Source organism: Dermochelys coriacea, chromosome 1 (assembly GCF_009764565.3).
Source record: "Dermochelys coriacea isolate rDerCor1 chromosome 1, rDerCor1.pri.v4, whole genome shotgun sequence".
In the NCBI taxonomy this organism is placed as follows: domain Eukaryota; kingdom Metazoa; phylum Chordata; order Testudines; family Dermochelyidae; genus Dermochelys; species Dermochelys coriacea.
Window position 1 is genome coordinate 254431879 of NC_050068.2, and position 16002 is coordinate 254447880.

The following is a 16002-nucleotide window of genomic DNA, read 5'->3' on the forward strand; positions in this document are numbered from 1 at the left end:
CCAATGAGATACAGGTTGGACTTTGGGGGGAGACCTCCAATACAAGGGTTCATCAAGTCTGTTCCGATGTTGGTCTCTCAGGCTGTCAAGCCTTTGCAGTTGTGCAGGAACAGACCAAATGGAGAATTATTGCTATGGCCGACTGTCTGGCTAAGCGTTGAAGAAGAAAAGATTGTATTTAGGGTTGCCAAGTGTCTTGTTTTCGACTGGTCGAAAAGGGACCCTGGTGGCTCTGGTCAGCATCGCTGACTGGCCCGATAAGTCTGGTTGGTGGAGCAGCTAAGGCAGACTCCCTGCCTGCCCTGGCTCTGCACGGCTCGCAGAAGTGATGACACGTCCCTGCACCCCAAGGTGCAGGGGGGCCAGGAAGGTCATGCAGGCTGCCCCTGACCTGAGAGCTGGCTCTGCAGCTCCCATTGGCCAGGAACTGCAGCCAATGGGAGTTGCGGTGACTGTGCCTGTGGGTGAGGGCCTGGCACGGAGCCTCCCTGGCTGCCACTGTGCTTAGGAAACAGAGGACATGTTGCTGCTTCTGGGAGCTACCTCAGGTAAGTGCTGCCCAGAGCCTGCTCTGCACCCCCAACCCCCTCCTGCACCCCAGCCCTGAGCCTCCCCCCATGCACCCCAACTTCTTCCCATTTTCTGCAGTCAGAAAGTTGGCAAGCCTAATTGTATTGTAGACTTCAGATCATTCAAAAGATTTGTATTTACACAAAAGACAAAAAAGCAATTTTGTTATTTTGCAGAGAGCTGGATTGAAAGATGTCTCAATGAAAGTGAAAACAAACGGTATTCCAGTCATACCTCTCTGGGGAATGTTTCTAATGATGAAAGTAAGTAATTTTTAATTCAGTTTAAGTGAGGTTATGGGTATGCCCACGTACAGAAGTTAACTTGTTTAAACATGCCATTGTAACATTGATGCTTACATTCAAAAACTATCTTTATTTCATCATGATATTGAATATATAAAGAAAAAATTACATGCCTTATAATGAGGGTAGGCCTACACTGCAATACAAGGGGCAATTGCAGTTCAGGTAGGAATGCCCATGTTGACAGAGTTAAAAATAGCAGTGCAGACATGGGGTCTCTGGCTTCAACAGGGGCTAGCAGTGCAAGTACATACCTTGGATTCTGGCATGTTTGTACAGCCCTTGCTAAAGCTTGGGTTACTGCATCTGTACTGCTATTTTTAGCAGTACTGCAAGCACACCTTGGATTGCAGCATAGGCATAGACGTAGTTGCACTGTGCTGTTTTTCAAGTCGATGATTTGGTAAATGAAGTGAACCTTGTTGTACAACACAAAAAGGCAGTTACACTATACATGTGATTTAAAACTATTAGTTATTATTTGTTTTGTGGTAACAACTACAGACACCAGTCATGGACCGGGATCTACTGTGCTAGGCACTGTACAAACAGACAGCTGCCCCAAACAGCTTACAATCTAAGGACTGTAAAATAGTGTATATTCAGGTATCCATATCCAGTCATTGTTGGAATGAAAGAGTGTTTCAGTTGTGTAGTCCAAAGAGCCAGGTTACGGTGATATCTGATCATTTATACATGTTTTCATTAGAATGTTTGCTAGCCTCCCATTAAAAATGTATTGAAGAGGAAGCAGTGTTGTCTGTTGGTTAGATCAGGATACTCTGAGTCGGGGCATCAGTAGGGCTCTGTGTAGGCACAGGGGTCTGTCTGAATAGAATAGGTTGCAGGATTCTGGGTCCACTGTATAAAAAGTTATGACCTGTAAAATGCAACTGTCAGGATTAGATCAAGAGCAAAATCTGTTTTGTTTTTGACAGGTGACCACTAGACACTTGGAACACAGAATAAAACAATAAACAGTGGATTAATAAATCCTTCCTAATGTGTACATTATGTATTTAAAAATTAGACTTTCTCAGATTACAATCACATGTTAAATATGCCCTTACCAATACTACTAATATCTTAAGTTATTAAAGGGACAGTGTCAATTTTAAATCTAGTCAGAGGAAAAAGTATTTTAATTATCTTCAGTTATAGCAATTTTAGTTGTTGCTTGTAACAAGTTTAAAAATCAGGCAGAAATGGTTTTTAAGATGTTTCCCTTTAATTTTTTTTTAATTCAGCACTTCCTTTTCCCCATTTGGGTTTTTTCTTTTCATTTTACTCAATTTGGGTAGAGAAAATAAACATTGTAAGTCATTTTCCATCTTTGCATTTTATGTGTTAGCCCATGCTACAATATATGTTTGCATTTCTTACCCTGCAGGTGATTTGCTTAGGTCTAAACATAAACACTCTTAACTGAATTTTTTTAAAAAGCTATTTTTTTTACTATGCTTTTAAAAACTAAAAATAACAACCCCATATTTTGCATCCAATGTACCTGACTGTCTTCCATCCCCTCCCCCCCACCACACCCCCCTCCACCCTTTTTGCATTAAGGGAGAATTAAATACTCTGAGGATGTCCAGTTGCTATGGTATTGATATGACAGTACAATAATTCAGTGGTTCTTTCTATACAGGGACTCTGCTCCCTTCTGCTCAGGGATCTAGGGGGACAACACTCTAATTTAGAAATATGGGAAGAGAAGAAAGGTTGGAACCTCCTGACACTTGTTTGTGACCCCGAAATTGAGAACACCTGCTGTAATTCACTGAAGTAAACTGATGAGTTTAGCTGAGAACCACTCATTTGTCAGGGTTTATTTTAGAAATTAAGGAGTTCTTCTAATTGAGTTTCTCTGTAAATAATTCTGGCAGATTCACAACAACCATTTGTTTGCCCATGTAGATGGAGATCATTAATATCTTTTATAACCAGGGGTGGCAGGTTTGTAGAAATTTTGGTGGTGCCCAGAACCCGCCCCGCCCAAACTCCACCTCACACCTGCCCAAGGCTCTGGGAGGGAGTTTGGGTGGGGGAGGAGGTCTAGGGTGCAGGCCTTAGATTGGGGCAGGGGATTGGGGTGCAGGGTGCAGGTTCTGAGAGGGAGTTTGGGGATGGGAGGGGGTGCAGAGGGAGGGGTGCAGGGATGAGGGCTGTGGGAGGTGGCTGCAGATGAGGGGTTTGGGGTGTGGGAGGGGCTCAGGGCAAGAGTAGGAGTGTGGCGGGTGAGGGCTCTGTCTGGGGCTGGGAGGTTTGTGGGGTTAGAGATGCTCAGGGCTGGAACAGAGGGTTGGGGTGTGGGGGGATGAAGGCTCTGGCTGGGGCTGGAGATGAGTGTTTGTGGTGTTGGAGGGGGCTCAGGGCTGGAGCAGAGAGTTAGGGTGTGGGGGAATGAGGGCTCTGGTGGGACTGGGGATAAGGTGTTTGGGGTGCTGGAGGGGCTCAGGGCTAGGGTTGAGGGTGCGGTGGGTGGGTGAAAGCTCTGGCTGGGGGTGTGGGCTCTGGGGTGGGGCAGGGCTAGGGATGAGTTTGGGGTGCATGCAGGCTGCTCCGGGACAGGGGCCAGAGAGGAGGACTCCCCCCAGCCCTTTCCCTGCTGGCAGCAGCGAGCTCTGAGGGAGGAGCCCCCCTTTCCTGCTCTCCCCAGCAGCACACTCACCCCCACCACTGTCACTGCATGTGCTCCTAGGGCCCCTCTCAGGTCCAGGAACCTCCCTCGCCTCCCCTGTGGTGGGTGCCGGGGGGGGTGCTGCCTGCACCTCCTCCCCTGCTGTTGCCACTGACCATAGCCTCACTGGGGCTCCCTCCTTGCCCAGCATGGGGCAGGAGCAGTGACTGCGGGCGGGGAGGGGCCCTGTGCTGGTGGAGGGTCCCACTGGAAAGGGGAAGGGTCTGAGGTGGAAGGGCAAGCTCAGAGTCAGTGTGCCCTGGCAGTGGAGTGGGGGGCACTAGGACCCTGCAGCAGCAGTTGCTGCAGGGAGGCAGCAGGGAGCTGCATGGAAGAGGCAGAGGCAGGGATGCTCTGCTCCAGGACCCAGGGAGGTGTGCGGGAGGGCTGGGGGGCAGCAAGAGGGGGCCAGGGGACACTCAGGGAAGACATGGGGGGTGGCAGGTGGGATTTGGGGGACACCCAGCCCCAAATATTGGTGGAGCTGGGCCCCTGGGTTCTGAATATTGCTGGTGCTAAGGCACCAAATGGAGATATAACTCGCCGCCTATGCTTATAACATCAATTTCACACTGTGTGCTAAACCTGAGTATAGCCATCTTTCAAGTGACGTCTGATATGACTTAATTCCTAATAGCCGAAGAGTTCAACGCTGAGCAGTCCTGCTTTTCAGAATGCTCATGGTCTCTGCAGGCCCAATCCAAAGCCCATCAAAGTCAACGGAAAGACTCCCATTGACTCTGGTGAGTTTTGGATCAGGCCCTTAGTCCAAGCCAGTCGGAGTCTTTCTTTTAACTTTGAGCTTCGGATCAGGCCCTGTCTGATTAATGCCCTATAGTATGGGTAGCTCTTACTCCAGAGTTTTTTGTTCTGGATCTGCAAAGAGTACATTGGTGCTGGGCAGGTTTGGGCTTGTTTGATTGGCTAGTTCTTCCACTGCAGGTGGAGTTAACTGGTGTCGAGGTCACTTTGGGTAATGTTCTTTTGCTTTATGGCAAGTATTAAACCTCCTCTAACTCCCAGGTGTCCCGTTAGCATCTAAAATAGCCACTTGATTGGTGAGCCAAGGAAATTCCATCTGTATTGTTGCAGATTATAGTTGTTATAGTCTTTGTAATGGGTCTTCCATCTGTATTCCATTGTTTATCAGTGTATTGTAATGGGTCTTCTGAGAATCAGGATCAGGGAAAGAAGTGCCATATTTCAAGTGTCTCTGTGGTGATTCTACTTCCCGATGTGCCTTTAAATACATGAGGAGTGAAAGGAGCTTGTATGACCATGTGTCAGTCACTCATATATCTGGTAACTTGTTGGGTTGATGTGAAGTCATTGGCTCAGCATCCATACCTAATTGCAGGCTTTTCATCTCAGCCACAGCAGTTTTAAGGGTACTTATTCAGACCCTTGGGACTGATTTCTGAACCTCAGGACTTTCTGTGGTGCTATGCCTGCAGACCCCCACAGAAGCCGTGGCTGCAAAACCCACAGCCATAAAAGTAACATTGACTCAATGCACCTAAATTAGCAGATAGATTTTTCTCATTTTTCTTAAACATATGTAGAAAGGAATTGCCATAGCTAATCAGAACTGAGGTCCCCATCTAATCCAGTATCATGTCTTCCACAGTGTCTCATATCCAATATCTCAGAAGACATTTGCAAAAAACCACAAAGTGGGCAATTATGGCATAATCCATCCTTGAGAGAAACTTCTTCCTAACTTCACGTTAATTAGAGGTGGGGTTATTCCTTGAAGCAGAAGGATTTATATCCCTTAAAAGTCTTCCCTTCCCCCCCCACCCCGCCCCCCATGTAATGTGACTGGTGATGGTTTTTGTCCATATAAATGTCTTACTGCCCTTTTTGAATTCTGATAAGTTCTTGACTTTAGTGATAATTGTGGCAGTGAGTTCTGTCAGCTGATTTTATTGTCACAGTCCCTGGTAAAGCTGCCCCTGCCCGAGACACACCAGGCTGCTGTCTTGGGCCCACACACTGAGCCGTTGTGCTTTTAAGCTTCCTGTGTCTGAGCAGAGCCCAGGCACTGCCTCTGGCTTTGGGTCTCTAGGCACACTCCTGGGGTGCAGATCCTCTATCCAGCACCCCCTTCTGAGAGCTGAGCCTAGGCCATGTGACTAGAGCCAGCTTGCCCAGGCTCTCCAGTAGCTTAAGCACACCCCTCCCAGAGCACCAACTTTGAGGGCACTCTGGCTTATGGTTACCGCTTCGGGGACACGAGAGAGATGAAAGCACATAACACACAGACTATGCAAAGGTTCCAAAACCAATTGCTCTTTACTTTGGATAGCAAAAGAACTATACAGATCCAGCAAGAACAATAAAATACATATATGCTATTTCCTCCATCGCTTCCCTCCCCTCCTGGAGTATTCTTCAGGGTGTAAGTCACTGTCTTTGCAGGGTTCCAAGTTCCCCCTCTGGGATTTCATTCTTCCAGATCAGGCGGCTCTGTGATAAAGAGGAGAAGCCCGTCTTGAAGGAGTGGAGTCCTGGAGAGGGGACCTGGAACTCCAGAAAGATGCTGACCCAAATCCTGAAGAGTGGAGAGGAAAGTGAGGCAGGGAATGGCATATTGGTGTATCTTGTTTTGTCTGGATCTGTACATGTCTTGTGCTATCTCAAGTGAAAGAATGTTTGTTCTTGTGAGCACCCTGTTTGCCTTTCACTATAGTTTTCCCAGCCTTGTTTCCAAGGTTTTGCTTTTAGTGAGGCTTTGGGCAAAAGCTATAGAGTTCATTTCCCCCTGATGCATCTTTCCTATGGTTAGATTATGCTCATAAAACCAATACCCTGTCCAAGACCACAGCCTGAGAAAATGGGTCTTTCCCTAGGGAGAGATCCCTAGCCATTCTCCCTCTTCCCCCACCCTGCCCATCAAGGCTGCTGTACTCCCCTGCTTCTTTGTGGAAGACAGGTATGACTAGTACTAGTCAAACTGTGTAGCTGCAGATTGACCAGCCTCTCTGCCCCCGCTTACCCTGTTTACCCTGCATTCAGGGTCTTTTCTGCACGTAGCTGGCACATAGTATTTGGCTTAGCATCAGTGTTCTAGGTTAATGCCTTATCAGTTTCCAGTTTTCTAACCCCTGCACTCCCATTGTTCTAAAATTCTAGTAAAAGGGAATGGCATCATCTCCTGTCAAGTAACCGAAATGAAATAACTTTTATTGTTCCCTCTGCTTTGGCATATTCTGCAGAACAGCAGGATTTGGGGATGGGCTATTACAATTTAGGGTTTTCTGAAGGTTTCAGCTTTAATGTTCTGTGACGGAATTATAGAATCATAGAAATGTGGGGCTGGAAGGGACCCTGAAATATCAAATCCATCCCCCAGTGTTGAGGCAGGAACAAGTAAACCTAGACCATCCCTGACAGATGTTTTTAAGAATAGGTTGCACAAACCTCCAATGATGAGGATTCCAGAACCTCCCTGAGAAGCCTATTCCAGTGCTTTGTTAATCTTGTAGTCAGAAAGTTCTAACCTAAATTCCCCTTACTGCAAATTAAATCCATTACTACGTATCCTATTTTCAGTGGACATGGAAAACAATTGACCGGAGACCTTTTTATAACATTCCTTAACGTATTAGGAAACTTATCATCCCCACCCCTCTCACCCTCCCTGTCTTCTTTTCTCAAGACTAAACATACCCAGCGTTTGGTTTTTTTAACCTTTCCTCATAGATCAGGTTTTCTAAACCTTTTATCATGTTTGCTTTCCTCTGGACTCTCCTATTTGTCCACATCTTTCATAAAGTGTATGCTATCCAATTGTACTAGTAGTGTAAGGAAGATTACAATTAGACAGTCTCTAGGGCATTCAATTATAGCTGAAGGACTAATTCCATTTTACCGAATGTATAAATCTAAATCTGTAGAGAACTCTCAGAGCATTCTCCTTTGCTGTGTGCATCTTCAAAGGCATTAGAAATTAGAGTTCAGACAAAAGTTGCCTGACCTCATTGTCCTTACCCATAAAATGTTCCCATTGGCTTCCCTGGGTGTTTTGCCATAGGGTGAGATTTTCAGAAGCAAAAGTGATTTACCAGTCTAACTTCCACTGTAAGACAATAGTAGGGCTGATCAAAAGAATTTCCAGTGGAAAAGTTTTGACAGAAAATTGGGTTTTAGGCTAAATGAAAATTTTTGCTGAAAGTATCTGCTTTCCTTGCATTTTTTTTGTCAGAAAATTCAATTTTTACCAAAAACTGAAACTTTTTCTGGGTTTGGTTTTCAATTTTTCAATGAAAAGTCTAAATTGTCCCCTGGAAATTTTGGGGAAAATTCACTTAAATTTTTCATGGGGCGGAAAAAAGTCAATTTTCCAACCATCTCTAGTCCATTAGACTTGTGCTCCTAAGTCACCTAGGTGCTTTGGAAACTCCCAGCCTGTACAAGGAATACAGGATCTGCCCTCGGGCCAGATTCTCACCATGGCTACATAAGAGTGAGAGATGTGGTAACTACTTACCTTCATCTAGCTCAGTGGTTCTCAACCAGAAGTCTGGGGCCCCCTGGGGGGGCTGTGAGCAGGTTTCAGGGGGTCTGCCAACCATGGCTGTCATTGGACTTGCGAGCCGACTCACTAGCTCAGTTCCTGGGGATGAGATGCCATTTAAAGTGCTATGCAGTGGCCATGTGTGCACGCAAGTGTGTGCATGCATACACATGAATGGGGTGTTGGGATAGCTCTCAGGACTTCAAGTGCTTTTCTACAACTGCAGCCATAGAGGTACTGAGAATTCTGGTTTTGGAGGTACCTTGAGCCAGGACTTGTTCCCATTTCAATATTTCTTTTACAGAGTACTTAGCATTCATTTAAATAACAGTAATTTATTTTAATGTAAGGCACTGTTCTGCAGTGAAGCAATAAAAGAATAAACATAAAAGTAAAGGGAAATGACACGCATTATTATCCCCTTGCTGTATGACTGGTTGCAGAACCTGACCTGAGGCAAGTTTCAAACAGAACATTCCATCTCCAATTTCATGTCAATTTTGCAAAATAGGAAAAAAATATTGGCTGTATTTCTTTATGAAAAGAAGGCTAAATATAATGTATGGCTCTGCTATTCAATCAGCTACTGAGATCACAAGATGATATTGTATACAGGAGAAGTAGGCAACCTGTACACAAAAAGGTATATGGGTGCATGTTTAATTTCATACGTACAGTCCATCTCCCCCATGACTCCTCATTCAGGTGCAATTATCCCTCCTATCCACACCGAAAAACCACCCCTTGAAAAAACAAACAAAAACCAATCTACCCCTCAACCTCTCCTTCCATGGGACCGCCTTCTCCTCACTTCCACTTCAAAGCAGTGCTTAATTTGTGTCAGGGCTTGCCAGGGCTGAGCCCTGGCACTTCTAGGCTTGGCAATTCAGAGCCCTGGCACCTCTGGGGCTTGCTGCATCAGTTATGAAAGTAAAAAAAAATTGCTTGAGCCCCAGCACCTCTTTCATTATAAATTAAGCACTGCTTCCAAGTGTTAGAAAGGAATGAAAAATGATTGCAGGATTCATATGTATTATTGTTCTGGAACCAGCAACAGCTCCTTCAGATCTCAGTTTCTTGATTTTACTATGATGTAACCGAAACCAGTGTGTGGGCTGCAAAGTCTGAAAGGAGGAACCCAGGAACAGACAACCTTAGGAGAAGGTTTTACCTGGGGTTTGTGATCTTATAATTAATTTTTGGTGTTAATAAAATTAAGTGCATTGGAGGAATGAGTTTGGACTACTCATAGTGTATAAATTGTGCTTGCTATCAGATTGGATAAGGCACCTGCTCATAGTTCCTTACATGAAAACATAGCAAGTAAATGGATGGGGGTAGTGACTATACTGCTGTATAATTTAGATATTGGTAAGATATTTCATACAGTGCCACATGATAACCTAAGGGAAAATTAGATCAAGCTGGTATAGATGAAAAGATAAGCATCTCAAAGATAGCCCATTGAACAAAACAGAAAGAATAAATTTAAAAGTTGAAGTCTGTGGAGGGAATAGTATCCATTGGGTTTCACAGGTCAGATACTTGTTCCCATTTTGTTTACCATCTTTGTTAATAAATTAGACAATAAAATAGAAAGTTAATATATGACCTTACATCTGGTGAGAATAACCCTAAACATAACAGGAAGAGGAGGCATAAGGATAAATTCTGGCCTCTTGTGCATGGCTCCTGAAATAATAATTGAGGCCACCTTTATGCATCTGTTTATAGATTTTATATCTTAAAAATCAGCAGCATTGGAAAAGACATTGGTGTGCAAAAAAGCTAGATAGTGCCATATTGTAGGGGGTCTGGTAGTGATATCTGTACTTGGGTTGCCAAACACTTTCCATTATGAAAGATTCTTGTGATCCGTTCTCTGCAAACTCTCTGATCTCCATTGTTTGCAGAACACTTTTAACGTTCAACAGGAGGGATGCCTCCAGCTACAGAAGTGTCTCTTCTTTGTCTCACAAAATTCTGTTTAGGTTTTGCTGAGATATAAACTGCTAAAAATGGCCATTTCCCTTCTCTCATTCATTTTCCCTCAGGGAAATGTTGGCAGCCTGCTGGAATAACCGCACGCGCGCGCACACACACACACACACACTTCTAAGGGTCTGTCTACATTGAAATGCTATAGCAGCACTGCAGCTTTGTTGCTATGTGCCACTGTGGTGTAGACATTTATAACAGTGGTGGAAGGGTCCTTCAGTCACTATAGTAAATCCACCTTCCTGAGGGGCAGTAGCTAGCTCGACAGAAGAATTTTTCTATTGACCTAGTGGTGTTTATGTGGGGTTTAGGTTGATTTAATGACATTGAATGGGATGTGAAATTTTTTGCAGCCCTGAACGATGTAGGTTAAGCTAACCTAACATAGTAGTGTAGACCTGCCTTGAGGCTGACCTCATGCTGCCCACGTCAAAGATGCAGCAGACAGTGTCCTGGGAATGTCTGGGAGATTCCAGAGCAGCTGTCATGGGGGAAAACTAGGTTGGGCTCCCCTTCCCTCCCTGGGCATGGCCCATAACCCCTCTGTGAGTACCATATTGGGTAGAAACCAGCTGGGTGCCCCCTGAGACCCAGCAGCATGTTTGCTCCCCATCCCCCAGGGGCACCTCAAGGGGCTGGACTTCCTCAACTTCCAGGACAGAGAGAGAGAGAGAGAGTCCGTCAGGGCAGGCTCCCCCGGTGAGAGAGTTGTTACAGTTGCACATAACAGGTTTTGTTTTCACCCTTTTTCCTTTTTAAATAAGCCCCGTGAAATTACCTTTTAAAAAACTGTATTTAAACTTGTGCAGTTATCCTGTGCGCGCGGAATGAGGCAGGTGGCTTGTGGAAAAAAGCAGTATGTGGTAATGTAATTAAAGATTGTATAATATGCCTATGCACAAGGGGACAGAATTAAGGTTGCACAGATGAGCATAAATCTGACATTTCCTAACTTTCAAGTGAGAACATTCCTTTAATGCAACCTAAATCAGTCCCCATTAAGGAAGTCTTAAGTTCAACACTCAAAACATTCAAAAATCACTTTTGAAAATTTTGGCCTAAGTGCTGGGCAGTATTAAGTAGAGTAGTGTTTCCCGACGTGTGTCCTGAACCCGCCTGGCTTAGCTGAGAAGGAGGAAAGGTACGGAGAGAGTCTACAGTCTCTGCTTTCATTTGAAAAAATGTTGGTCTCCTACTATGATGATTGCAAAGAAAACCTTCAAAAGGTGAAGTGAGTGTAACTGAAGGAATGTAGGAGTTTGCAGAGAGTCAGAAACAATAGCTCTAAGATGTAAGCTGAGCCATTCATTTAAGTGGGTGCTAACTGGGATGGTGATACTTTAAATGGCATCGTTGTTAATTATTTCACTGCTCATCAAAGCATGTAAGAAAGGAGAAGAAGCAATATTGCCAGTTTTTGTGATTGTGATTTTTTTATCTCAAGTATTGTGGTATCTGGTGTTTTTCTTTAATTCCCAGCTTCTGGAGTCCTGTGATTATGGGAGGCTCTCCACTTTCAGGTTTTTTTTTTTAAATCCAAATTTCTAGCCCTTGTGGTACAGCGAGAGCCTGGAAAATATGGCACTTCATGATTCAGAAACTAGGGGGCAAATATTTGTTGGTTTGTTGTTGGTTTTTGTTTTGGCCTCTGACTCGTGGGTTTTGAACATTAGGAGTTGACAGGACTGAGGAAGTATTATATTAAGAAGATCTACACCAACATTTCCCCATATGGGTGTGGGGGAGCTAGGAGGACTAGCCAGGAGAAGTGTGGAAGATGTATAAAATTAAGCTGTGTAGCAACACACGGCAGAATGATGGGGGCCAAAGTTCTTGCAAATAGGCTGGCTAACACAGGGGGTGAATGCAGCCCTCAAGAAGTACCCAATAAGATCAGGAAATACCACTAGGTGCCATTCTGGCTCCCCCAGAAAGTGCCAGAAGGGCATTCCAGAGCATTCTGGCATGACTCAATAGTTAGTATCCATTATGCCTCTGGCATTTAGGGCAGCAACGAAGCTCCTGCACTCTTGTGTGTTTCTGGCAAGTCTTTCAATGGTTCCCCAGCTGTGCCCCAGGTTTTTCAGCTCAACTTCCACAGCTCTTTGCCATGTCGTTTTCAGGCAGCCTTGTTTTCGCCTGCCTTCAGATCTCCATCTTATTGCTATTCTGATGATGGAATCGGTTTCCATCTGAAGCACATGGCCAATCCGTCTCCAGCGCCTCTTGGTAATGATGGTGCTCATATCTGCTTGGCTGCAGTGTGTGAATAGGTCTTGGTTTGAGATTGTTCTGGGCCAAAAGATTCAGAGGATTTTTCTGAGACAGGTTGTATAGAATGAAGATAGTTTGGACATGTCATACTTTGTCATTCCCCCACATTCTGTGCTCTAAAGCAAGGTTGAAAGTACACAGCTCTGATAAATCTTGAGTTTGGTTTTGGTGGGGTATTTTGATGATTTCCAGAGTCTGTGCCAGGGGAGGGGGTCTTTTTGCTCCTGGCTGGTTCAACCATGCTGGATTGGTCTGTGCGGGAGGGACCAGACAAAACAGACACCCTGGTCCTCCAGGTTGGGGGTTAGGCCCAGGGCTAATAACCCTGTCCCATAAAAACCAAAATATATTATGGAAACAGCGCAGAGAAATTGACCATTACTACATGTGATGGCCTTCAGACATGACTCAAGGGCTGGGTTAAATTGTGAATATTCTGTAGTCAATCCTGCATATTGAGGAGATGTGCTGTCTGATCTATGGTCCATGTACTGTTACAAACTAGGAAATGATGAACCTCGATATCAATACATCTGGGGGTTCTGGTGACAGCAGAGATGTACTGTACATTACTTAAACATCCCTTCTGAGGGGGATTCTGATACCATCTAACACCCCTGAGTATGTACAGCCTTGCAAGTCACATTTGCCCAGGAATTATTTTAAATTTATTTTTTAACTGTTATAAGAATTAATGGGACTTGAGGAACAGTTGCTCCATTAGCTCGAGTGGTTGTCAGCTGTGGTGCTGAAGGTCCCAGATTCTGACTCTTCTTATGACCATGTTGGGATGGGGGGTTTGTTACATATGACATAACAATAACCCCTATACACAACTCCTCTCTAATTGTCAGGGCCTGCTGCAAGCCAAAATATCCATAGTTTTAGCAGCATGTATGTGAAATAGTCTAGGGGGACCATTTTACACATTTCCAGAGTTTAGTCTCTATTTTTGGAAGGCTGTGAAGTCTGACAGAATTCTTTGAATAGATGGTTCCTTATCAGCTCACAGATGCCTGAGCAATTCCCACTGAAATGACATACCATTTTTTATTTCTCAATAGATGAGGAAAAAGAAAATAACAGAGCATCCAAGCCACACTCGACTCCAGCTACTCTGCAATGGTAAGACTTCTTTTTTAAAAAAAACCCTTTGATAATTCCTTATCATTTTCATGCTTTGTCCCCAAGTAAAAAGATTGTAGGTCTGAGAAACCTCACAAAGCAATAGTGTTTTCACTACATGTGGGCATTCTATGCAGTTACACTCTATATGATAATGTGTCTTGCTGGTTGCCTAATTATGTTTTTTGTACACGGAACAAGTTCAGATCCAGTTTGCATAAGTCTTTTGGGCAGATGTACTTGCCACCTAAGCAATGAGGGTTTTGGTTTGTTTTGTTTAATTTTAAAAATATAAAGAAAAATAAATGCCAAGGGTTTTTCAAAAAAAGAAAAGGAGTACTTGTGGCACCTTAGAGACTAACAAATTTATTAGAGCATAAGCTTTCGTGAGCTACAGCTCACTTCATCGGATGCATTTGGTGGAAAAAACAGAGGAGAGATTTATATACACACACACAGAGAACATGAAACAATGGGTTTATCATACACACTGTAAGGAGAGTGATCACTTAAGATAAACCATCACCAACAGCAGGGGGGGGAAAAGGAGGAAAACCTTCCATGGTGACAAGCAGGTAGGCTAATTCCAGCAGTTAACAAGTCTTCAAGACCCTGATTCAGCAAAGCAGTCAATCAGGTGCTTATGTCCATCCCTATTAGTTTCAGGGTTGCCAGGTGTCCGGTTGGGAATGCCTGGTTTAAAAAGGGACCCTGGTAGCTCCAGTCAGCACCACTAACCGGGCCAGCACCACTAACCGGGCTGTTAAAAGTCCAGTTGGCGCGGGGCTGGCAGGCTCCCTACCTGGCTCCATGTTGCTCCCAAGAAGCAGTGACACGTCCCTTAGCTTTGAGGCAGAGAGATGGCCACGGGGGCTCCATGCACTGCCCTGCCCTGAGCAATGGCTCCGCAGCTTCCATTGGCCAGCAACCACGGCCAATGGGAGCTGCGGGGGCGGCGCCTGTGGGTGGAGGCAGTGCGCAGAGACGCCTGGCTGTGCTCCACCTAGGAGCCAAAGGACATGTCGCTGCTTGCTGGGAGCCGTCTGAGGTGAGTGCTGCTTGGAACCCACACCCTGAAACCGCTCCCACACCCCAATGCCCTACCCCAGCCCTGAGCCCCCTTCTGCACTCAAAGTCCCTCCCAGTGCCTGCACCCTGAACTCCCTCCTGTGCCCCAATCCCCTTCCTCAGCTCGGAACCCCCTCCCGCACACTGAATCCCACGGCCCCAGCCTGGAGCTCCTTTCTGTACCCCAAACCTCTCATCCCCAGCCCTATCGCAGAGCCTGCACCCCCTGTCCCAGCCCAGATCCCCCTCCTGCACCCTGAACCCCTTATTTCTGGCCCCACCCTGGAGCCAGGACCCCCAGCCCAGAGTCCTACTCCCTGCCACACCCCAAACCCTTTATCCCCAGCCTGGAGCTCCCTTCTGCACCCCGAAACCTTCGGCCCCACCCTCATCGCAGAGCCTGCATCCCCAGCCAACACCCTCACCCCCTCCGACACCCCAACTCCCTGCCCCAGCCCGGTGAAAATGAGCAAGTGAGTGAGGGTGGGGGAGAGCGAGCGACAGAGAGATGGGAGGATGGAGTGAATGGGAGTGGAGCCTTGGAGAAGGGGCGGTGCCTCAGGGCAGGGGGTGGGGCAAGGGTGTTGGGTTTTGCGCAAACAGGAAGCTGGCAACAATAGTTAGATGCGGTCCAAAAGCTTTAAGGTAGAGGAGGAAAAAGAACAGCTGGAGCTTGACTGTGTGATTCACCTCCACATGTCATAATCCCACCAGGGAGAAGGAAGACAGGAAGGAGTGAGAGGAGAAATTAGGTGGTGGAGCAGGGAGGGAGGGGGCAAGGAGGGGCAAGGTTGAAAGTAGATGAGAATGCATTAGAGCATTATTGTGTCTTATTCTGTGAACAAGTGAGGGATGTTCCATCTGTTCACACTTATTTACTGCAGCATTTTCATTGGTGTTATGATGACACAATCTTCTGAGTTCTATTTCTGTAGCTCATGTCTTCTACTTTGGTTGTCTTTTTATTTTTGTTAGTTTTATTTCAGAGAGAGTTGAGGGCACAAAGTGCCTTGTAGGAAGTGTTCTGCATCTCATAGGATTGGGCTCTAGAATTGTGATCTGAAGTCAACTGAAACACTCATTGGACTTTGGATTGGACCCTAGGTACCCTGTTAGAAATCAGTGTCCCCGGACTTGTTTTAATACTTTCCAAAGCAAATAACTTGAGGGGCTATTGTTATCTCCACTCTACTTCAGCTATCAGTAATTTTCAGTATGTCAGGTAACAAATGGATTATTGCCATACAAATACCTCTCTTAGCAAAATGTTGGAATACTTACCTTGCTGTGTCAGCCTCTTGAGACTCGTGTCTTTAAAGGGACATCAAGCAAAGAGCCAGTTTTCAAACACGAGTACCCAATTTTGCACTTGGACCCTTAGATTGTCACTTAGGCACTCAAATACCTATTTTAGTTTTCTAAATGCTAATTTGAGCACCCAATTGCAAAATTTGGGGGTTCTC

The 16002-nt window shown here is 45.4% G+C and overlaps 1 protein-coding gene across 3 annotated transcripts in view; it reads left to right on the forward strand.

The window, feature by feature from the left end:
• Window positions 1-16002, forward strand: part of RFX4 (regulatory factor X4) — a 132861-nt gene that overhangs the window by 27267 nt on the left and 89592 nt on the right. For all 3 annotated transcript variants that reach the window (XM_038387701.2, XM_043519619.1, XM_038387700.2), the window contains exons 2-3: window positions 747-833; window positions 13411-13471. In XM_038387701.2, coding sequence (XP_038243629.1) covers window positions 747-833; window positions 13411-13471 — 148 coding nt within the window. The remainder of the gene's footprint in view (window positions 1-746; window positions 834-13410; window positions 13472-16002) is intronic.